Raw genomic sequence first — 22,531 nt, 5'->3', positions numbered from 1 at the left:
ACCCACTCTCCATTCTCCACCTTGGGTCCCAAGCTGCCTGCGGGACGTGCCTCTTGGAATGGAGCCTGAGGCTGCCCAAACACTCACGCTTCAGGCAGCCGTTTAGGCGGCGAGGAATCCTCCATCGAGTCTAACTTCAATCCTGTTGGCGTTAGGCCACCCCAAGCAGGCTGGAAGTCCCACCCCGAATCTACCTTCGACTCTTCTGGCTCTAGTTTTCCCGGCCAGCGGGAAGTCCCGCTCTACGACTACCCTCCGTGCCTCCAGCCTTGGGCTCCGGGGGGCGGCGGGAAGCCCCCCCCCCCCGAGTCTGCCCACCCCCGCAGCGGAGCCGGCGCACAGAGGAGGCGGAGGCGAGGTGGTGGGGGGACGGCTGTTTATTGGCGGGGGTCCAAGCCGCGGGGACGCGGGTGGCGGTCAGAGCGCCGCGACGCAGTCGGTGCCCGTGTATCCTGGCAGGCGTAGAGCGAACTTTCGGCGCACGTCGTCGGGCACGAATCTGCCGGCCACGAAGTGGTGGCGGCCGGAGAAGCGGCCGGCGCAGCGCTTGGGCGCAGCGAGCGATACCAGCACGTCCGGTCGGAGCCCGTCCTCGGCGTCGCCGCCGCCGGTCTCGGCGTCCCAGCCTGAGGGAGGGAGGGAGGGTGGGGGAATCGGGAGCTGGGAGGGGTGCTTGCCTTCGGGCGAGAGAGTCTTGCCTCCTCTCCACCCGTTTCCCCTTCCCCATCAGACTCAGCCTCTGCTCTCTGACGCGTGAGGCTTGGTCAGACCTGCCTCCCCATAGTACTGAGCCTCCGCCCTCAGACCAGTGTCTCCCCTTCCTTGGAGATGTTTCCCTCCTCCTATGACCAGGGCGTCGGCCCTCATCTTTTCTGCCCCTGCTGCCATCATGCAACCAACCTTTCTTCTCCATCTGACTCAGCCTCTGCCTTCAGACTACATCGTTTCCACCTGCTGCCCTTTCCCAGTCAGACCCATGCCTCTGCCTTTGGACCCAGCATCTGTCCCAATTCCTCCCTCCCGATCGATCTTGACCTTCCCCTCTTCGACTAGAGCCTCTTTCCACCCAGGCTTCCTAGCCAGCCTTCCTCCTCTGACCAGATCCCCCCTCTCCACTCAGGACAGACTGGCCTTCATCCTCAGGCAAGCCTCCCCCCCTAAGACCTGTCTCCTTACTCCTGGTCCTTGCCTCTGACAGGATGTGGCCCCCTCCCCACCCAACCCCGACGTCCATCCTCCTCCCTCTGACCTGACATCTCTGTGTTCATCCTCACACTAGATCTTGCCTTTTGAATTGACAGGACCCCGGCCCCTCCCTCACTGTGACCTAGCCTCTGCCAGCTCTCAAATGAGCCTCTACCTTCAGACTAGGGGCCTTGGCTTCTCCCCTGCTTCTGACCAGAGTCTGGAGCCACTAACTAAAAGCCTTCTCTGTCTGACTTTAATCCTTCCTTCTGTGACCCTAGTCTCTACCTTCAGACCAGACAGCTCCCCTCTTCATAGCTAACCCCTTGCTCTGTGGCACCCTGCTGGGGGTGGCCCTGAGGTCTTGAAAGCTGGGGGACATCCCCCTGAGTATGGCCACCCCTGTGGAGGGTCCGGCTGGCCAGCAGCTGTTTGTTCCGTCTGCCCGTCGCCTAATGGCTCCAACAGGCGTGGGGCGGCGGCCAGGACGGGCGAGGCCTTTGCCGAGTGAGCTCACGTCTGCCCAGGCAACTGGGCCAGGGTGGGCAGCGGGCATGCTGGGCCGGGTGTGGAGGGGTTGGGACATGGGATCACCTGGGCAGCAGCCTCTGTCTTCCCCATCTTAGGGATGGACGTGACCCTCACCCAGAGTGCATGAGCCATCCACGCTGGGGAAACGGAGGCTCAGAGAAGGCAGACAGGCTGGGCCCATCAGAAACTGGGGTGCAGAGGGCCCCCCTCCCAAGGCCCCAACATGCCCCCCCCCCCGCCTGCCTGGCATGCCTGAAGGAATGTCCAGGCTCACAAGGGGGATGGACAGCAGCTTGAGTGTGGCCAGCGCACGAGTGCAGGGGCCTCCGATCTCTCCCGGCTCCGCACCAGGGCCCAGCACGGCATCCACCACCAGCCCATAGGCATCGTTGATGAGCTGGACCTGAGAGGGCGGGCATGGTTAGAAGGTGGCCTTTGGGCACTGCCCCCCCCTTCCCCCCTCAGTTGCCACCAAGCGCTGACCTCTGTGGGCAAATAGGACAGGAAGGGGATGTCCATTTTCTCGCACTGGGTAGTCAGGTCCCGGTGCAGCAGGTCTAGTGAGCGTGTAGGGTAGAAGATGGTCGGTTCATACTCCTGGTGGGGAGGGGCAGAAAGGAGTCGGCCCTGAGGGCCCTTCCAGGCTTCCTACTGGGCCTTACTTAGCCCCCAGATCTGGATATGAGGCCAGAGACCCTGCCTGGGGCAAGCACTGGGCATATTCTGTCCCTCCTGGGACACTGTCAAGAGGAGGTAGCAATTTCTGCGGGGACAGGGTTGAGGGGGTGACCCTAGGAGGCCAAGGGGGTCCTTGCTACTCACAAACACCCGCAGGTGCCGGGCACAGACCAGCCCCACCGCCCCGTTCTGCTCCGGGCCACACACGACCAGCACTGTCCTCTGCTTCCGGGAGAGAGTTGGCAAGGGGAACACCTGGCAGGGGGCACAGCAAAGGCAAAGGCATGATGCTTGGAATTCCTCCTTATTTGGGTGGGGAAACTGAGGCTCGGAGTAGCGAAGGAACGGCCATGGGCCCGGAGGCAATAGAACAGGAGGAAAGACATTCTGGGCAAGGGGCGTAGCCCCTTGGGGCCTCAGTTTCCTCCTTGGAGATGCAGAGTCCTTGCTTCAGGCTCTGCCAAGCTGGAGCAGGAAAACGTGCCTTCTGCCACCACCCGGTGCCCAGAGTGTGGTTTGTTTATTCTCGGCCTGAGTTGCAGACATTCTTCCACCTTTTTCCACCGCAGTGGCTGCCCCTCCTCCGCCCACGTTTCCAGGCCTCGGCCCTCCCAGAGGCCCCAAAGTTGGTGGGGGGGGGGGGACAGAGGGAGGGTATTTTTTCCAACCTGAGATGCCCTGTTTCCCTCCATCTGCCTCTGTCTTCGTCTATCTTTCTCTCTGTGTCTCTGTGGGCCTGTGCATCAGTCTCTTTAACACAGGAGTTAAGAGCACTGGTGTTCAAGTCACAGCCCTGCCCTGACTCTCTGCATGGCCTCTGCCCCCTCTCCTCTCCCAGCCTCACTTGGCCTCTATCGATTGGGAGTGACGGTGGCACTGACATGGGGCCTCTCTCGGAGACAGGGCACCCCAGGGGGCCTGGCTGTACCCTGACCTCCAACCACACAGAGAGCCAGGTGTACCTTTTTTGTCTCCTCCCCAAGGTCTCGGTGAGGTCCTGAGCCACCTGCGACCACACTAAGCCAGGTGCGGAGCCCTGAGACCGGAGACTGAGGGAGGCAACAGTGACTCCAGCTTGACTGGGGCTGAGGGTCCTCTGGACAGACTTGGGGCTTTCGGGGCAAAAACTGGACGGCAACTGGTTAGCAAGGGCCAGGCAGGAGTTTACTACGCTGCGTTTACTTTTACTTTTGGGGTTTCACCATTTCCTTCTCCTTCGGGACCTTCACTCAGGATGTTTCATTTGAAATAGAAATGTTAAAAAAAAAAAACCAACTGAGCCTACATGAAGAAAGCAATTGTGTTCAACAAAAGTCTGCAGTGGCGACAAGAAGAGGAAGACAGGGAGGCAGAGAAGGGTTACATGTGGGAGCCCTGACACCATCGGGCACTTCTCTAAGGCATTTGTGTTTATTAGCTGGTGTCAGTTTATTGCTCTTTCTTTGGAGGGGGAAACAGGCCCGCGGTTTGGCAACATGACCAAAGGCACTGCATGGCGGCATCTTCGTTGCTTATCACTCTCGCATCCCTTGCAGGCACCTCGAGGCTGGGACTCTGCTAACTCCTCCCTAGGACCTACACTATGCAGGCCACCCCTGCCTCTGGGCCTCAGTTTCCTCATCTGCAGCATGGGGAGGGGGGGGTGGTACTCAGCCTCCAGGAACCTATGTCTCCTTTACGGAGATCCAATTGATGGCAGAGGCAGGTGGTCACATCTGTACCTCAAGGACCTCAGGACCATCCTGCAGCAGCTTTAGTCTCTGCTCCCCGGCCTCCAAGTCTCTGGGGACTTCTCTATCTGCCCTGACCCTCACTGACACCTGGGGTCTTGGGTCCCTGCCTGGTCTAGACCACTGATGATCCTCTCTGGGCCTCAGTTACCCCACCTGAGTGATGGGCTGGAGTGGCTCCACACAAAAAGGGGTTTCTTGAGTCCTGGATCAGCCTGACCACAGGGCTCATGCAGCTAGGCCTCCTCTGCTCTGGCAGGCTGGCCATCTGGTTGGGGTCAAGGTCAAAGATCAGGGGTTAGATACCTTGGTCACAGCCACAGCACTAGCATGGCCACACAACTCCACCAGCTGCTGCCGCCCAAAGCGATAATCTTCCAACAGCTCCCGCTCCAGGGCTGCCGCCTCTGCAGTGCTGGGGGACAGAGTGGGGAGAGACGCTCAAAGACACACAGAAAGACAGAGAGAGAGGCTCAGATGGAACCGGTAATGTTCCACTAATATCTCCAGCTAGGCCCTAATGCCCCCCCCCGCCCCCTCAGTTTCCCCACCAGACGTGCTGGCGGTTGACTGGCACCGCGGAAGGTTTAAGCTGAAGCCCAAGGCACGGGCGCCCTCTGGTGGTCGAGGGAGGCGTGGCGGCGCGTGTTGGTTCTATTGCCCCAAAGCGTGGGAGACTGGAGCCGGGCCCAGATGCGCCCGCCCCCACCGCGGAAAGAACCCAGAAGGAGGAATGGAGCGTGAGAGACTTTGTTGGGGGCGAGGGGCCAGTTGCATGCAGTGGAAACCGCTGAGCAAGCTCCCGAACACTGGAGGGGGCAGACTGGCCTGGGGAGGGGGGTGGTGCCCGAGGGAGGCGGATTTTGAAGGCTGCAGAGGGGTTCACTTAGGGAGGTGGATGGGGAGCCCACGGCTATGGGGCCTTATTGGTGACCCTGCAATAATTGTGGCCAGAGAATTGGGGCTTACCCATCTGGGGTGAAGGTCTGCCATCAACTCACCGAGTGACTGGGCTCTGTCACATCTGAGTTTTGCTTCCTCTTTTGCAAAAGTAAAGGCAGGAAGGATAGGCTAGATAATTTTCAAGGTCCATTTCAAAATGCAAACATGGGGCCCGCTATTTAAGATTTAAGAATTTTCAGATAATGACAACAGCATGAAACTAAGCGTTGGGCCCTATTAAGAGCAGGGACCAAGCTGGCCCTGGCTTAGGGACCTTCCAAGGAGCACCTACCGCCACCTCAGCAGACCCTAGAGAGCATAGTAGTGGTAGTAGGACCAGGCCCAGAAGAATCAGAACATTCAAGCACTCTGAGAAGCCAAGTGACTTGCCCAGGGTCACCCAGGAAACAAGGGGGAAAAACCGAGACTTCTGCCCTTGGTGTCTGTCTCCAGAGCCATGGATAGGGTGTGAGCAAAGAGGCAGGGGCAGACCTACAGACAGCAGAGGTTTCTTAGGATGAATCTTTAGGTTCCTTCCTTCAGTTCTGTGAGGAGACCACAATCTTTTGGCCAATTTTTGCAGTGTGATCAGGCTGGGCAGGAGGAGGGGCATAAGTAAGGACTGCTGTGGGATGGGGAATCAGGGAGGACTTCTGGAGGAGCTGGCCTGGAGCACTATGGGAGGTAATCCACGTGGTAAGAACAGCGAGGGTGGGAATGAGCTTGGCAGATTCTAGGGATGGAAGTGAGGCCAGTGTGGCTAGAGCGGTACAAGCAAAACAGAAACTGGGTCAGAAAGGCACTTTGGGGGTCCACGTAGATGGGGGAGATGGATGGAGGCTTAGGGCAGGGAGTCTACATGCCCTGAATCATCCCAACAACCAGAGCCAGATTCAACCCCACCTGACTTCAAATAAGTCCAGCTGAAAGACCAGTTGAGGAAAAGGAGCTCACGGTGGGACAAATGAGGAGCACCCCTCTGGGCAGGCCACCTAGGTCCCAGGAAGGAACATGGGAGAAGGTGTTTGGGAATGTGGTTCATTCCTCCACCTTCAACTTGTGACGGGTCTGGCTGTTGCCCCCACAGGAGGGCAGAGAGAAGAGGAGTGTGGGAGGACCACCCATTCCTCCTTTTCTTCCTCTGCCCCAAAGTTTTGGCCTCAGGCCACCACTTGGAACATTATCTCCCTGCCCAACTGGTCATTAGAGTAATAATGGGGACTCCATGGGCAGAGGATGGCTCAGCCTAGGATCCTGGGAGTGGCGACGGTGGCAGCTCTGGGTCAGGTATGAGTGGGAGTTAGGGCTGGTGAGGGAGGGAAACGGGGCAGAGCCATGTGGGACTGGGCAGGGCAGGGGGCTCAGCTATGAGGGTGCCTCTTGCTGCTCCCAACATCAGCTCCCAGATGAGAGGAGCTGTGAGGACCAGGATTCCCCCACAAGCAGGAAGGCTGAAGCGGCCTGCTTTCAAAGGAACTGGGCCTGACACTCCCAAAATACTTCCAGGAGCAGGCCCTTACGAAGGTGAAGCCAAGGCCAGGGCACCCGTGCCAGACCCTCCCTGCTCTCTTGGCTCCCTCTGCTTCTCCACCTTCAGGCCTCTGCCCACCGGCCCACCATCTTGCCCATCTGGCTGCCTACAGCAGTTTCATGGCCCCCAAACTCAACACAAGAGCCACGGGGCTCTGAAACTTGAATGCCAGATGACATCACCACTTGTCTCAAACCTACTTATGGCTCCCCAATATTCAGAGAATATTCAAATTCCTCACCACACCTACACGCCCATTATGTCTCTTACCTCATTGTTTCCTCTCCACTTGCCATGTTCCACTCCTACCCGTCCCACGGCGCCCCATCACCCCTCAGCTGGCATCTGAGACCCCACACAATTCCCCCCCCCCCCCCATGCCAGATGAAATCGCAGACCCAGCTTCCTTCTGCCTAGGATGTGCTGGGTCTACAGGCTCAATCTGGACATCAATCAGTCACTGGACAGTATCTGCCCTGAGGGCCTGAATGGACAGTGGGCAGAGGACAGATTTGTCAGCCAAATCTGGTTTCCATTGAGGTCCACAGCCCTGCTTGGAGTCCCAGGGCACAAGGACTTAAAGGAGGACATAAGATGAGGACTCAGGACGAGGTGGGAGACACAGCCACAGCTGCCTATTTCAGACCCCAAATCCAATCAAACTACCGGCAAGTGGTCTATGTGTTCAAAAATCCCCCTAGCCCTGGCTCAGGCGGTGGCTTCCTTCCCCAGCCCTCAGTTTCCCTCTCTGGACAAGAAGATAGTCGCAGGTGGACCACCAAGAGGGGTGTGAGTGAGGAGCTAACAGCTCAGCTCTTCCCAGGGAAGACGGGGAGATGAGGGTGGGAGCGCCAGGGTCCCTGGGTGAGATGGAAAGGGGAGGTGGGCCTTGATTGGGTTGAAGGGTGATGGGAGAGCTACTAGTGGTGTTCTGAATAATTCAGAAGGGCGGGCTGAGGAGGATGCAGTTTCCCTGGCAACTCGGCTAGGAGACCTTGGCAGCAGCAGGCTTCAGGCTTCGTCTTTCCAGCGAAATGCGGGGTGGGCCTTGGATCCCCCCAGGCCCCATCCCGGCCATGCCCTTCCTCTGATCTATCCTGCCCGTGATGCCCCCCTCCCAGCCATGCCCTTGCCTCGGGGCCGCATCCTTGCCATGGTCTTTGACGTCCCCATCCCCGGCTGACCTGAGGAAACGCCGCTCCTCGGGCGCCTCCACTGGGTCCGGGCGGGCCGCGCTGCTCATGGCCAGGGTAAGCCGGGACGCGCAGCCTGGCTGCCACCGCCACAGCCTTTTAAGAGCATCCCAGGGCAGATGGGGGCGTCCTCGGTCCTCCTCCCTTCCCGCCCACCCTGTGTATCCGCCAATCAGGTGACACCGCGAAGGCGCTGCGCGCAGGGATTGGCTGGCGGGTGCAGGCAGATTTAACCCTTTGGTGCCAGGAGCGGAGTTGCCTTGGGGACGGAGAATAGTAGAGACGTGGGTATTAGCAGGGCAAGGCACGGACGGGTAGCGACGGACCTGCTACCCCTGTCATGGGGTCTTGGCCTGGGGGCAAGGGGACCTACCTCTGACACCCCTCCACCCCATGCTCCACTCTTCAGATCCCCCATTTACTGATGAGCCCAGGGTGCAGGATGGGGAGCCCCAGCCTGGAGGGGTGGGCTGCTGACAACGAGGACTTCAATAGAGGTAGGAAAATCCAAGCATATTCTTGAGCCAAGGCTGATGGATCCAGGGGCGGTCTCTGGGTGGGTTTTGAAACCACCCTACCTGGCATCTTCTGCAGAGACCCCAGGTCTAGACCCTATATCCCCAGGCCGTGTGTAACCCAATCGTGTCCCACGAGCCTTCCCTCAGTCGCTGGGACACAGGCAAACAGGTCTCCAGAGCATTTATTCTTTCCAGTGGGGAGGGTGCAGGGGTCCAGTAGTCAGAGGGGTGCAGGCCCCTATGTGTACCACGTGAAGCCGTAGGCGGCGTTGAGAATCTCCTCGTTAGTGCGCAGCCCGTAGAGCTCGCCCATTATGGGGTTCACCCAGCGCGTTGTGTGGAACACAGACTCACCCACCTGTGGGAACAGTGGGGTATGGGTGACGGTGCAGCTACCCCTTCAGGCCCACACTGCCTATTGGGACCCCACTAGGCCTGGTGACTACCGTGCCTACACCAAAAGCTGCTGCCTTCCCCTCCTCACGCCTGGCACCCACTACCCCTCTCGGCTCCAGGTTTTCCCTGGGAGGCTGTGTTCCTGCAGGGGGCCTGGACCCCCACCCTCCCTACCCAGGGCCCACCTTCCAGTCAGGCACGTCCTTCATGATGATGGCCTCCTCCTCCAGGTTCTCCCGAAGCATCTGCAGAACCCTGTGGGGATGGAATGGGCGGTAGGGGACAGGCCTGAGCACCGAGAGACTCCCGAAAAGACGTGCCAGATCCTTCCCTGTTCCACCCCAATCACCTCCTGCCACTCCCAACCCTGCATGTGCCAACCCTTCTTGTCCTTTCCTTCCCCTACAAACATTTACTGTCCTCCTGCTGCAGCCTCAATGTCCCCTCCTCCAGGGAGCCTTCCTATTCTAGCCCTTGGGTCTCCCCCACATATGCCAGGACACAGCTGTCAGCCCCCAAATGCATTTTTGTCATGTCCTGCACTGCGGGCTGGGACACTCAGGCCTGTGACCTTCCAACCCTGGTCCCAGCAGCCCCACCTCCGATCCTTCTCTGCCTGCAACAGTGGCATCAACGCAATGCGGGCCTCGAAGTCCTCAATCTGCAGGCGCCTGTGAAACCCAAAAACCAACAGTCACATCAGATGAGGCTGGAGTTCGGGGTGGGTGATGTGGCCTCAGACTCAGGCTGATGCATGGGGAGGGGAGCCGGCAGAGAGGCAAGTGAGTGGGGCAGGCTTGGGGAGTAAGCTCTACCCACAAGAAGATGAGAAGGCGGGGTGTGGGCACGTGGGCTGGCACAGGCACTGGTCTACAAGACTGATGGCTTCGCACTTTCTTTTCAGTTAAAAACTTTAGCTTTTAATCCTAAAAATAGCCCTGGCCTGATGACTGTGGTGAACTGGGGACTGGGGATGGGACCTTCATCACAGGGCTCTGGGCCCTACAAAACCATATCCCCTTCCTGTCAAAATAACCCTGGGGTGTGAGCCCGGGGCAGGCAGTTCTGTGTGTTCCAAGCCACCAGCCCCATCTATACTGAGGGCGCGGCACCCAGTGATGTGGCCCCTGGCCGTGTCCCCTCATCACCAGAAATCTCACAGCCTCACAGGGAAGGGTCTGGATGAAGTTCAGCCCCCACTCCAGCCCTCACACCTCCTCCCATCTTCCCAAACCCAGAGGAGCATCCCCACCCCAGGCTGCTGGCCCCACCACAGCCCCACACTATTGTCACCGTGTCCATACTCCTGTGGGTGGTGCATGTGGGGCAGCTGGACCCGGTTTGAGCTCACTCAACAATGCTGAGCACCTGACACAGGCTGGCCTTCTCCGCCACCACCCTTGGGGATTCCCAGACTTGTGGGGGGCAAGTGAGCTCAAAGGGGGTGCTAAGGACACATATCACAGGGTGTGGCAGGGCAAAGGGGCCCAGCCAGTAAGGGGCCAATCAGAAGGGGTCACCTGGCAGGGCATCCTGACAGCTTAGAGGCAGCGAGAGTCTGAATGGAGGCCACTATCTGCCTCGGTCCCTCAGGCCCCATGTGGCTGGCGGGGTCATTGTGTTGCATGGCCTGTTTCTAAGCCCTTATTGTCCTCTTTGTCTGGTTGACACTGACAAAAAAAACCAGTAAACGAGCATGTCCTGAGCCTGCCCTCCACCTCCACCTGATGGGTTGTCCTAATCCCAACCCTCGAGTCCCTAGCAGCGGAGGCCAAGAGACACCTGGTGAAGAGCTCCTTTCTTGCCATTTCTTTCCGGAAGGCCCAAACTTCCTGAGCCTTGAGGGGCTGATGAAGGGCCCCGAGGGACACCAAGACCACAGGTGCACCCCACGGTCCCCAGCCTGGGGCCTACCTGCGCTCTCGGTTCCACTTCATCATGCTCCAGTACCCAAACAGCAAGGTCCCGATGCCCACAGCAAACATGCTGTAGCCTGTGGGGAAAGGGGGCACCAGCTCAGCGCCTACCCTCGGGAAAGGCCACCCCTTGTAGTTCCTTCTCATGAAGCACGATCTGCTTGCTGTGCACGGACACCGGAAATACGGACGCGAGAGAAGGTGAAAGTCTTAGTGACCCCCTCCTAGAGATGGCCAGTACCGTCTCTAGTGCGTATTTCTTCAGATTCTTTTTTTGTCTCTGTGGAACGTCCGCCAGCCCTCTCCCCTGGACCCGTCCTTCCCAACTGCAGACGACTCTCGATTCCGTGCACCTGCCTTGCAGGCAGGGACACCAGGCTGCCTCGGCTTTCCTCTGACAAGTGCGGCAGCTGCGGCTGACACACCTCCGCCCCCCATCCCCCCATCCCCGTTTCTGGAAGGTACAGGCTAAGCAGGGCTTGCAGGAGGGCCCGAAGGCCTTGCTGTTTATGATCGGGTGGCCCCAGCCCCACAATCTTGTTGTTTGGTTCCCAGTCAGCAGGTGCTTCCACGGGGAAGGGTAGTATCTACAGCTGGGCCCAGCTCCATGGTGGCTCCGGCTGCCTGGGCCACTTCTCTGAGTGCTGCCCACAAGGAGCTGGGAGGGGCTGCCAGAGGCAAGCAGTGCCCTGCAGGGGCGGCCCAGCCTCCCCCTCCCCCCCGGGCTCCCGGGGGTGCTGCTGCTTCCTGGCCCAGCAGGGTCAAGCCCCCTGCCTGGACACCAGGAGACAGAGGCTGCCATGAATATTTACTGGCACCAGCAGGCACCTGCGCTATAATTCTGACTGACAGGCTGTGGGCCTGCTGGAGTCTTCAGGGAAGCCCAAGCTGCCTGGGGCCTGGCTGGGACTGGCTCACCCCATACCCTCTCATCTTCTGAGTTGTGATCTCTTCCCTGGACGGGCCTCGTGGCTGCTGGGAAGAACTGACAAGCTCAGGCAGGTCAAGTTCCAGTTAACAGCCACTAAATGACCGGCAAATAGTGGGTAAGGCCACTCCCTAGAACCTGTGGGGGTGCACAGTGGCGACTCTGGGAGTCGCAGCCCTGCTCCGTGTCTGCAAGGGGCCTCTGTTGTCCTGGTCTTCGTCCTTCTTCTTCAGCTCAGCTCCAGCACAGGGCTTTTCTGGCACCTCTGCTGGACCCAGAGATGCATGAGGAACTGGTTAGATTTTTTAGCCCCTCAGTCAAACCTGTTAAAAATATGAGCTGAGTAAGATACTTCCATGTTACTGAAGGTGGGACAACGAGGGCACCCTGGTTCCTGTGCACAGAGGCAGAACCTTTCTCGAGGCCCGAGTGCCTGGGACCAGCTTCCAGTGCACCTGTGGCTCTTACACATGGCTGACCACCTGTGCTGGGCAGGAGCGTTTTAGAAGAGCTGCCTCTTTCTTTTCAGTAGCTGCAGAGAAGCCCAGGGGCCTCTTCTTTCGACCCAGGGGATAAGCCCGGGCTGTCCTCACGGAAACCTCTTGCCTTCACACCAAGCACCCGCGTGGGCCCCTGAGTAAAATAAATTCCAATAAGGGGGCCTTTACAATGGTGCAGCCCTTTCTTGCTGACAGTGGCGAGGCCGAGACCCCAATCCCTCAGTACAGGTCTGTGCCTCAGGAGCTGCCCGTCTGGTGGTGGAGGCTGACGAAGGGCACGCCCAGAAGGGGGTGCAGGCCATGAGTAAAGAAGACCTGAATAAATAAACATCCTGTGTTCACGTACTGGAACTTAACACTGTTCAGAAGGCAGCCTTCCCCAAACTAAGGTACCGATTCAGCGCGGTACCCTTTACCCTTTACCAGCCCCACAGGAACTGAAGAGCGGATTGTGAAATTCATGGGATCAGATTAACCAAACAATTCTGAAACAGAACAAAGGGGGAGGACTTGCACTTTACAGTTTCAAAACTTAACACCCAGCTGTGTGTACAAGATAAAATAGCGTGGCACCGCACCAGGGTAGACATGTACATCGATGGAACAGAGCTGACTGGGAGTCCAGAAATAAACCCTCACATTCACGGTCAATTGATTTTGGACAAGGGTGCCAAGACAATTCAATGGGGAAAGAATAGTCTTTCAGCAAATTGGATAAGTGGACAACCACACACAAAAGAATAAAGTGTACTTTTTCCTTCCCCCATGCACAAAAATTAACTCAAAATGGATCAAAGACCTTAATTTGAGAGCTAAAACTATAAAACTCTTAGAAAACAGATGAGTCAGTCTCTGAGACCTTGGATGAGATAATGGCTTCTTAGCTTTGGCACCAGAAGCACAAGTGGCAAAAAGAAAAAAAAAAAATAGATGAACTAGATTTCATGGGGATGAAAAACTTTTGTGCCACAAACGATACTGTCAACAAGCTGAATGGAAGAATGTCCTTGAAAATCCTGTATCTGATAAGGGAATGACATCCAAAATGTATAAAGAACTCTGCAAACTCAGTAATAAGATGAACCCAATCAAAAAAATGTACAGGGGCACCTGGGTAACTCAGTCGGTTGATCATCTGACTCTTGATTTTAGCTTAGGTCATGATCTCATGGCTCATAGGTTCAAGCCCCTCATCGGGCTCTGCACTAACAGTGGGGAGCCTGTTTGAGATTCTGTCTCTCTCTCTTCTTCTGCCCCCTCTCCAGCTCTCTCTCTCTCTCCAAGAAAAAAAAAAAAAGTACAAAGGACTTGAAGACATTTCTCCTGGAAGTTATACAAATGGCCAATAAACACATGAAAAGATGCCCCACATAATTAGTCACCAGGGAAATGCAAATCAAAACCAAAGTGAGATGCCACCTCACACCCACCAGAATGGCTAGAATTTTAAAAAGAAAAAAGAAAAAAAAAAAAAAGGAAAATAATCAGTGTTATCCAAATATGGAGAAACTGGAACTCAATACACTGCAGGTAGAAACGTAAAACAGAACAGCTAATTTTGGAAAACAGTGTGGCAGTTCCTCAAAAGGTTAAATGTGGAGTTACCATCTGACCCAGCTAGACCACTCCTGGATGAAATTTCACTTAAGAAAAATGAAACATTTCCACACAGAAGCTTGCACAGGAATGCTCACAGCAGCCAAAATGTGGCAACAACTCAAATGTCCATCAAGTGGTAAATGGATACACAAACTGTGGTCCATTCACACAAGAATATTATTTAACCATAAAAAAAAAGAAAGAAAGAAACTGCCACACGCTACAATATTCACATTAAAAACATTATGCGTCATGGGGGAGGGGAAGGAAAAAAAAAAAAAAAAAAAAAAAAAAAAAAAAAAAAAAAAAAAAAAAAAAAGAGGTTAGAGTGGGAGAGAGCCAAAGCATTAGAGACTGTTAAAAAACTGAGAACAAACTGAGGGTTGATGGGGGGTGGGAGGGAGGGCAGGGTGGGAGGGAGGACAGGGTGGGTGATGGGTATTGAGGAGGGCACCTTTTGGGATGAGCACTGGGTGTTGTATGGAAACCAATTTGACAGTAAATTTCATATATTAAAAAAAAAAAAAAAATAAATAAAAAAAAATAAAAAATAAAAACATTATGCGCGCCTGGGAGGCTCAGTCGGTTAAGCATCTGACTCTTGACTTCAGCTCAGGTCACGGTCTCTCAGTTAGTGGGATTGAGCCCCAAGTCAGGCTCTGTGCTGAGGGCCCTCAGCACAGAGCCTACTTGGGACTCTCTCTCTCTCCCCATCTCTCACTGCCCGCCCCCCCCCACCCCCCCACCCCACTCACATATTCTCTCTTTCAAAATAAAAACATTAAAAAATAAAAAATAAATTAAAAAAAAAAGGAGGCGCCTGGGTGGCTCAGTTGGTTGAGCGGCCGACTTCGGCTCAGGTCACCATCTCGCAGTCTGTGAGTTCGAGCCCTGCATCCGGCTCTGTGCTGACAGCTCGGAGCCTGGAGCCTGTTTCGGATTCTGTGTCTCCCTCTCTCTGACCCTCCCCCGTTCATGCTCTGTCTCTCTCTGTCTCAAAAATAAATAAACGTTAAAAAAATTTTTTAAATATAAAAAATAAATAAAAAATAAAAACAAAAAATAAAAACATCCTGCTGAGTGAAAGCAACCAGACACCAAAGGCCACATAGAGTAGGACCCATTTATACGAAATATCTAGAACAGGCAAATCCATACCAGACAGAAAGCAGACTGGTGGTTGCCAGCAGCTGGGTGAGGGAGGATGGGGAGTGAATGTTCATGGGGCTTCCTTTTGGAGTAATGCAAGCGTTATAAACTTAGATCCAGGGGATGGTTACGCAACTCTGGATAGACTAAAATCAACAATTTGTACACATGAAATAGGTGAATGGTCTGGTCTGGTTTGTGAATTTCAATAAAAATGTTAAAGACACAAAGGAAAAAAAAAAAGGCCCACCTATTGGGCACAGGAAGGAGCGGAGAGAAGAGAGCTGAGTGGAAAAGATGGAGGTAGCAGTCACTTTGGGAACAGCATAAATTAAAGAAGGTCTGAGGGGCGCCTGGGTGGCTCAGTCGGTTAAGCGGCCAACTTCGGCTCAGGTCATGATCTCGCGGTCCGCGAGTTCGAGCCCCGCGTCGGGCTCTGGGTTGATGGCTCAGAGCCTGGAGCCTGCTTGCGATTCTGTGCCTCCCTCTCTCTCTGCCCCTCCCCCGTTCATGCTCTGTCTCTCTCTGTCTCAAAAATAAATAAACGTTAAAAAAAAAAATTTTTTTTTAAAAAAAGAAGGTCTGAGCCAGCTTGACATGTTCTAGGACACTAGTGGAGAGTGATGTAGGCAGAGAGAAGGGGAGTGGGTGCCAGGCTTGGGTGCCTTACGGGAGCAAGGGAGGGTAGGGCTAATGAGAACAAGGCTCAAAAGCAAGGCTGGAGGAGGGGCACAGGAAAGAAGATTAGGGTGGGGCGCAGGATGGATAGCAGCGCCTTTGCACTTGCTGTTCCCTCCACCTTGGGGATTGTTCAGAGAGGTCCTTCCAGCCCACCCTGGGCAAAGCAGGCCTTGGTTATCTGGGGCCTCACCAAAATGAGAAGTTCTGGTGTGATTATTTTATTTTATTTTATTTATTTATTTTTTTTTTTACGTTTATTTATTTTCGAGACAGAGAGAGACAGAGCATGAACAGGGGAGGGGCAGAGAGAGAGGGAGACACAGAATCTGAAACAGGCTCCAGGCTCTGAGCTGTCAGCACAGAGCCCGATGCGGGGCTCGAACTCACGACTGCGAGATCATGACCTGAGCCGAAGTCGGTCGCCCAACCGACTGAGCCACCCAGGCGCCCCTATGGTGTGATTATTTTAATCTCCTCTGCTAGGCTGTGAGCTCCTCCAGACAGGGCTCAGTGCCACGTGCGCATTCAACAAGCAATTACTGAAAGCACGTACACACACAAAGACCACGCCGCCAGAAGGGGTCTCTTCCTCACCCCTCTGCAGCCAGGAAAGACTGGGATGGGTTTGTATGTAGTACAATGCGAGTTGGTGTGAAGGGGTTGCAACCAGGAGGCCTAACCCTAGATAATGGTATAGAAGCACTACTGTGTCATGAACTGGAAGAGGACTGGGATTACGGGCACATTTGTGACTTAAAAATAAAAAAGAGGGGCACCTGGGTGGCTCAGTTGGTTGAGCATTGGGGTCTTGATTTCAGCTCAGGTCATAATCTCACGGTTTGTGGGTTCAAGCCCCTCATCGGGCTCTGCCCCCCCCCCCCCAATAAAGAAATAAACTTTAAAAGACAGAAAAAGAGAGAAAGAGAGAGAGATGCTGACTAGGAGTCCAGGGAGGACCAAGGGCTGGGACCCTTCTGCAGCCTGGTCTGGGTACAGGTCACACAGGTGCACAGGCATAAACAGACTTCATGCCACACACCTGAGGGATACACTGGCCTGGGTGTTAAGTTATACTTTGAGAAAACAAATGAAGACATTCACATCACATTGTATTTGTTCAATCTATTCTATGATGAGTCAAGTGCCAATGTGATGCCAATCTAGCCTGTAACCTGTTTTTTTTATTTTTTATTTTTTTTAACGTTTATTTATTTTTGAGACAGAGAGAGACAGAGCATGAACAGGGGAGGGGCAGAGAGAGAGGGAGACACAGAATCTGAAACAGGCTCCAGGCTCTGAGCTGTCAGCACAGAGCCTGACGCGGGGCTCGAACTCACGGACCGTGAGATCATGACCTGAGCCGAAGTCGGATGCTCGACCGAGCCACCCAGGCGCCCCTGTAACCTGTTTTTTTTTTAATGACCCTCGGGCTAAGAACACTTTTAGGTTTGTAAACAGTTGTTTAAAAAAAAAAAAAGCAGCGGCAGTGGATAGAGAGCCTCTGACTAGCAAAGCATAATTTTTTAAAAATTGTTAATGTTTATTTATTTTTTTAAAGGATCGATTTACTAGCAAGTTAACTGAATCACATCTTTTTTATTTTTTAAATTTTTTAGGGGCTCCTGGGTGGCTCAGTTGGTTAAGTGTCTGACTTCAGCTCAGGTCATGATCTCACAAATTGTGCGTTCGAGCCCCACGTTGGGCTCTGTTCTGACGGCTGGGAGCCTGGAGCCTGCTTCAGATTCTGTGTCTCCCTCTCTCTCTCTCTCAATAATAAATAAACATTAAAAAAAAATTTTTTTTAATTTTTTTAACATTTGTTTGTTTATTTATTTATTTGTGAGAGACAGAGAGAGAGAGACAGAATGTGAGCAGGAGAGGAGCAGAGAGAGGAGGAGACACAGAATCCGAAGCAGGCTCCAGCCTCTGAGCTGTCAGCACAGGGCCCAACGCTGGGCTCGAACTCAGGAACCGTGAGATCGTGACCTGAGCCAAAGCCAGATGCTTAACCCACTGAACCACCCAGGCACCCCAATGTTTATTTATTTTTGAGAGACAGAGCATGAGCAGGGGAAGGGCTGAGGGTCTGAGAGAAAGGGAGACACACAATCCAAAGCAGGCTCCAGGCTCTGAGCTCTTAGCACAGAGCCGGATAGGAAGCTCAAACTCACAAATTTCAAGATCGTGACCTGAGTAGAAGTCGGACACTTAACCGACTGAGCCACCCAGGCACCCACAAAGCATAAAAAATTTATTGGGCCTTTATAGAAAAAGTTTGCCAACCTCTATTGTGGGCCACAAAAAAGCCAAGAGCTTGGGAAGAGCTTGAGTTTTCACCTGATACTAACTTTCCCACTGGCTGAATTACCTTTTTTTTTTTTAAACCATGCCCATATATTTTTTTTTAATTGAGGCATATTTGCGTAACATTAAATGTAAAGTTCCTCGAGTTATGGGAAATGTATTTACCCTTGTTTAAAAGTGTGTATTTCTCTGTTAGCCCTGGGTGCAAAGCATGTGACACTTCTTTTTTTTTTTTTTTTTTTTTTTTTTTTACATTTTTCTGTGTTGAACCCAATAACATAATTTTAAAATGTTATTAAAACATCTGAAAAATTTAAGAATACATATTCCTGGGACATCCACAGGTAGGGACTACCAGAAAGGAACATCTTCTAAATTCCCTCAATGTTCCCGTTTCCGCACCAGTTTTACTCTGGATGGCCCTGAGTGCCAGTAGCAGCCTCTTACTACAGAAGCGATAGGGGATCCTCGGGTTCCACCTCCCTTCGCGGCGCCCTGAAGTCCCAACCCTGACACCCCGGCGCAGCGCGACACTGACCCGACAGTCCCCGACGTGGAAGGTTCCGTTTGTAGTCGATGGGGCCATAGCCCCCCGGCGGGGGCATGTCCTGCTTCACCTTCGACGCTGCCATGTTCGCAGGACCCGTGCTTCCGACCGCGGGCGGAAGTTACGTCCGGCGGCCGCCGCCATGATGAGTGTGGCGGAACGTACCGCGCATGTCTTAGGACTAGTAGCGGTCCTACAGCGAGGTAGAGCTCCGGGACTGGGTTCAGGGATCATCTGGGCAACCAGGCTGCAGCCGAGGACTCTATTTCTTCTCTCGGACGGAGCTTAGCCCAGTCGGTGTAGACGCCTGGAGCTCGTCCGGTCGCCTGGGCCCTTGCCCTAAAGGACCTCCCTCCCCTACACCTTCCCTCTGGTGCGATGCTCAGACCATTCAGAGCCAGATCACCGAATTAAGCCCCCTCTCGTTTTCTCCCCGTCGCGGGGCACTGCGGGCAGCCCAGAGCTTCACATGGCTAGGGCTGGGTACACGAAGTTGGGGGACGACTGTTGTTCGTATTTGACTCATGAGGAGCCTCCCCAGTGCCAGGCACAGATTCTGCTTCCCGGTCGTGGTCGAGACCCCTTGCCAATGGCCTCTAATGGGAACTGGGGCATTCAGAGCAATTATGAGTCACAAAGCCTGATGGCCTTGGGGGACCCTGCAGGGCGGGGTCCAGGGGGCCCTTACCCCGAGGTGGGGTGACGCCCACAGTCACTTCACAAGGCAGAAACTGTTACCTGGGCAATAAAAGGCTCCGCAGGGGCAGGGACCCGGGAGTGGGCACATGGGGGTGCGGGTGTGCAGGTGCCAAGCGCCATGGGTTAGGCCCGAGATTGGAGTCCGGCCGCCCTCCGACAGCAGCCGCCTCCTGCTCCCCGCGCGCCCCAGGTGCCACCATGTCGGGCGACAAACTTCTGAGCGAACTCGGCTATAAGCTGGGACGCACGATAGGCGAGGGCAGTTACTCCAAGGTGAAGGTGGCCACGTCCAAGAAGTACAAGGGCACGGTGGCCATCAAGGTGGTGGACCGGCGACGCGCGCCACCAGACTTCGTCAACAAGTTCCTGCCCCGCGAACTGTCCATCCTTCGGGGCGTGCGGCACCCGCACATCGTGCACGTCTTCGAGTTCATCGAGGTGTGCAATGGGAAGCTGTACATAGTGATGGAGGCGGCTGCCACCGACCTGCTGCAGGCAGTGCAGCGCAACGGGCGCATCCCCGGGGGTCAGGCGCGCGACCTCTTCGCGCAGATCGCCGGAGCTGTGCGCTACCTGCATGACCACCACCTGGTGCACCGTGACCTCAAGTGCGAAAACGTGTTGCTGAGCCCTGACGAGCGCCGAGTGAAGCTCACTGACTTTGGCTTTGGTCGCCAGGCACATGGCTATCCTGACCTGAGCACCACCTACTGCGGCTCGGCTGCCTACGCGTCGCCTGAGGTACTCTTGGGCATCCCATACGACCCCAAGAAGTACGACGTGTGGAGCCTGGGCGTCGTGCTCTACGTCATGGTCACCGGGTGCATGCCCTTCGACGACTCGGACATCGCTGGCTTGCCCAGGCGCCAGAAGCGCGGCGTACTCTACCCCGACGGCTTCGAGGTGTCCGAGCGCTGCAAGGCCCTGATCGCTGAATTGCTTCAGTTCAGCCCGTCCTCCAGGCCCTCGGCGGGCCAGGTAGCGCGCAACGGCTGGCTGCGTGCTGGGGACTCTGGCTAGAAGCCGGGGTTCCCGCCATTTACGCCGCCCTGAGCACTGCGCAAGCGCAGCGCACGCGTGCGAGGCGTGCTTCCGTACTCCCGCGAAGCCGACACGCGCCACTGCGCACGCGCACACCCCTTTCTTCCCCCCCCCCCCGCCCCCGCCGCTTTTCCTTTCTCTGGATGGTTGGGGCTACAGTCGCCCCTGTTTAGAATCTAGCTCCTCTCCCCATGATCCCAAGAGCAAGAGGGCGCAAGCGCTTCCTCTGTTTCCTAAGAGAAGTCCCCGGGAGGGGAAGGGACGAGAGGAATCGGAAGCATTGCGCCAGCGCGGAATGAGCGATGGCTGCAGGCAGGCCGTGGCTACTTGGAGGAGCTGCCAGCGAGTGGACGCGTGTGAAGGGCGCCCTCCTCGAGACAGCCGCGAAAGCGTGTGAGGGACGGCAAGCTCCCGGCGCTGCATCCTTGGAACTTGCAATAAACTCGCTCTTTCTCGCACCTGCCTCTGGCAATGGCCCCCTTTTACCGAGTGTGTGTGTGTGGGGGGGGGGGGGGGAGGGTGTTTCATCCCGAAGGGGAAGGCAGGCGTGGAGCCCCATTGTAGAAAAGGCTTGTTGAGGTTCTTGTCCTAGGTCTCAAAAGGGAATTGGGAAGATTCAAACCAGACTTTTGGGCTCCCCAACCTCAGCCAACTCGAAAGAGCTTTGGGGCCATCCCAGGTGTCGTGATGGCAATGGAATTGCTGGGCTGGGGAGCAAGGATCCTAGCACCCTGCCTGTGTTTAAGGATGGAACCGCGTGGGGGTGGGGGCCTCCTGCCTTAACATAAATTGAGCGTTTACAGATGAGGAAATTGAGGCCCATACAGATGTCATTTGCCCAGGAACACAGCTGGAATTTGAAACTAGAAAAGGCTGGAGTGGAGTTGGGGAGGTGGTGGAAACTCTCCTTAGTAAAAGTCCTTCCTTGGTAAAGAAGTTGTCTGGGGCAGGGGGAGGGGAGAGTCAAGGGTAAAGCATGAGACTGCTGGGCAAGCTGGTTACTTCAGTCCTTTCTTTATTCATGCATTTATTGAATGCCTACTGTGTGCCAAGCTCTGGGACTCAGCAAAGAGGCTTGGATCCATCCCTGCCCTCAGCTAGGAGGCAAGTAAAAAGTCAAGTAAAAAATGAATGGCGTGTAAAGAATTGTAACTTGTGCTAAAAGCTGGGTGAGGGGAAGGACGAGTTACCAAGGAAGGACTGAAGCAGACATTTGAGCTGAACCCTGAAGGAATCAGTCACTGGAAATAGGAGAAGGAAAGTGTTCCAAGTGTTCCCAAGATATGTTGGAGCTGGTGTGTTTGGGTAATGCCAGGAAGGTCTATGGCTGGAATAGAGGGAGGAAGAAGAGGTGGAGAGGTGTGTATCTGGACAGGGGACTCCACAGGGCCTGGGGGAGATTGGGGACTTTTGTTGCAATGAGATTACTGAGTTTAGTGACACCAGCTGTCTTTCATTTGCGGTGTGTGGAGATGTCCCCCTAAGCCCTAATCCTGCTCGCCTCCATCGGAGCTCCACGCGTTTCCCAAGGAGGCCGATCATCTTGTGGGTCTGCCCATGCCCTGCTCCTGCTCACTCACCCTTCGTGGCTCTCAGGTGCCCTGGGCGTTAACTACCAGCTCTTCCCTAACCCCCTTAAAGAGACAGCTGAAGCAATTGAGGCTAAGAGAGGGGAAAGTGCCTTGCCTCTAGTCTTGGCTGGTTCACATCTGAGCTGAGAGAAAACCCACCCCCTCTGGTTTGCACTAGAAAAGCGTCTCTTCTGGTCTGGACCATACCTTGGAAAATGGAAGTGGGAACAACCTCCAGGTTGTTGGGAAGGGCTGTGGGTTATTGAAGGATGGCATCCTGAGCCTTCTTAAGGGTCCCACCACTCTCAGAATGAAACCCACTCCTTCATCCTTTTGCCCCGTGGTCCATCCACACTGCTTTCCTTGTCCTTGACTCTCCAGGTTTGGTCTCACCTCTGAGCCTTTGCATTGGCTGTTGCCATTCCCTACCACTTTTCCCTCTGTCTTCATTCCAGACTTGGCCTAACAAGTCACTTCTTCCCTGACACCCCATTCTTTCCCTCCTTGCCCTTGTCACAAGGTGGGGTTCTAGTGCCTGGGGTATGGCATGTGCCTTAATCTGTGTGAGCAATGGGGCCTGGGGCTCCTCCTACCCCATGGCCACAGACCTGTGTGGCTCAGTTCAGAGGGGACAAGGCCTCAGGGACCAGGGCAATTGTCCCATTTGTTGGCTGGAGAAGCTGCTTGAGACTCACCCCTGAGCAATTGAGGAGCCTGTGCTTGCCTCAGTGAAAACTCACTTGAGGGCTGAATTTTGAGCCCCCAAGAAAATGCCCCATAAATGTGCTTCTTGCAGCCAGTGTTGGGGCATGGGGCACCAGTCAGGATGTCACAGGTGGACTGGGACAGGTTTGGGCCTAATTTCTCTAATGTCAGTGTTAGCAGTTCTGTG

The 22,531-nt window shown here is 55.0% G+C and overlaps 3 protein-coding genes across 3 annotated transcripts; 1 reads left to right on the top strand and 2 right to left on the bottom strand.

Annotated features, from left to right (window-relative positions):
- Positions 1–370: 370 nt before the first annotated feature.
- YJEFN3 (YjeF N-terminal domain containing 3) lies at positions 371–8,384 on the bottom strand. Its single transcript, XM_042929020.1, has 6 exons — positions 7,782–8,384; positions 4,431–4,539; positions 2,539–2,649; positions 2,200–2,313; positions 1,969–2,119; positions 371–626 (listed from the first exon to the last, which is right to left on the bottom strand). The coding sequence occupies exons 1-6, from the start codon at positions 7,838–7,840 to the stop codon at positions 418–420; spliced, it is 753 nt and encodes a 250-aa protein (XP_042784954.1). The 5' UTR covers positions 7,841–8,384; the 3' UTR covers positions 371–417.
- Positions 8,385–8,472: 88 nt separating this feature from the next.
- On the bottom strand, positions 8,473–18,919 carry NDUFA13 (NADH:ubiquinone oxidoreductase subunit A13). Its single transcript, XM_042929022.1, has 5 exons — positions 18,320–18,919; positions 10,619–10,697; positions 9,304–9,375; positions 8,890–8,959; positions 8,473–8,666 (listed from the first exon to the last, which is right to left on the bottom strand). The coding sequence occupies exons 1-5, from the start codon at positions 18,411–18,413 to the stop codon at positions 8,547–8,549; spliced, it is 435 nt and encodes a 144-aa protein (XP_042784956.1). The 5' UTR covers positions 18,414–18,919; the 3' UTR covers positions 8,473–8,546.
- Positions 18,920–19,071: 152 nt separating this feature from the next.
- TSSK6 (testis specific serine kinase 6) lies at positions 19,072–20,526 on the top strand. Its single transcript, XM_042929019.1, has one exon. It carries the CDS (start codon positions 19,226–19,228, stop codon positions 20,045–20,047), a length of 822 nt encoding a protein of 273 aa, XP_042784953.1. The 5' UTR covers positions 19,072–19,225; the 3' UTR covers positions 20,048–20,526.
- The last annotated feature ends 2,005 nt before the right edge of the window (positions 20,527–22,531 follow it).

Source organism: Panthera leo, chromosome A2 (genome assembly GCF_018350215.1).
Source record: "Panthera leo isolate Ple1 chromosome A2, P.leo_Ple1_pat1.1, whole genome shotgun sequence".
NCBI lineage: Eukaryota > Metazoa > Chordata > Mammalia > Carnivora > Felidae > Panthera > Panthera leo.
Note: the sequence above shows the minus strand (reverse complement) of the source record. Positions and strands in the feature narration are given on the sequence as shown.

Excerpts from the sequence above, each read along its gene's own strand:
- YJEFN3 (XM_042929020.1), bottom strand. The coding sequence starts at position 7,840 with ATGAGCAGCGCGGCCCGCCCGGACCCAGTGGAGGCGCCCGAGGAGCGG. Across the intron at positions 2,314-2,538 it reads CCCGGCACCTGCGGGTGTTT|GAGTATGAACCGACCATCTT; the intron begins GTGAGTAGCAAG and ends CCTCCCCACCAG. Across the intron at positions 627-1,968 it reads GAGCCTGGACATTCCTTCAG|GCTGGGACGCCGAGACCGGC; the intron begins GCATGCCAGGCA and ends TCCCTCCCTCAG.
- NDUFA13 (XM_042929022.1), bottom strand. The coding sequence starts at position 18,413 with ATGGCAGCGTCGAAGGTGAAGCAGGACATGCCCCCGCCGGGGGGCTAT. Across the intron at positions 10,698-18,319 it reads TCCACGTCGGGGACTGTCGG|GCTACAGCATGTTTGCTGTG; the intron begins GTCAGTGTCGCG and ends CTTTCCCCACAG. Across the intron at positions 8,667-8,889 it reads AGGACGTGCCTGACTGGAAG|GTGGGTGAGTCTGTGTTCCA; the intron begins GTGGGCCCTGGG and ends CTGTTCCCACAG.
- TSSK6 (XM_042929019.1), top strand. The coding sequence starts at position 19,226 with ATGTCGGGCGACAAACTTCTGAGCGAACTCGGCTATAAGCTGGGACGC.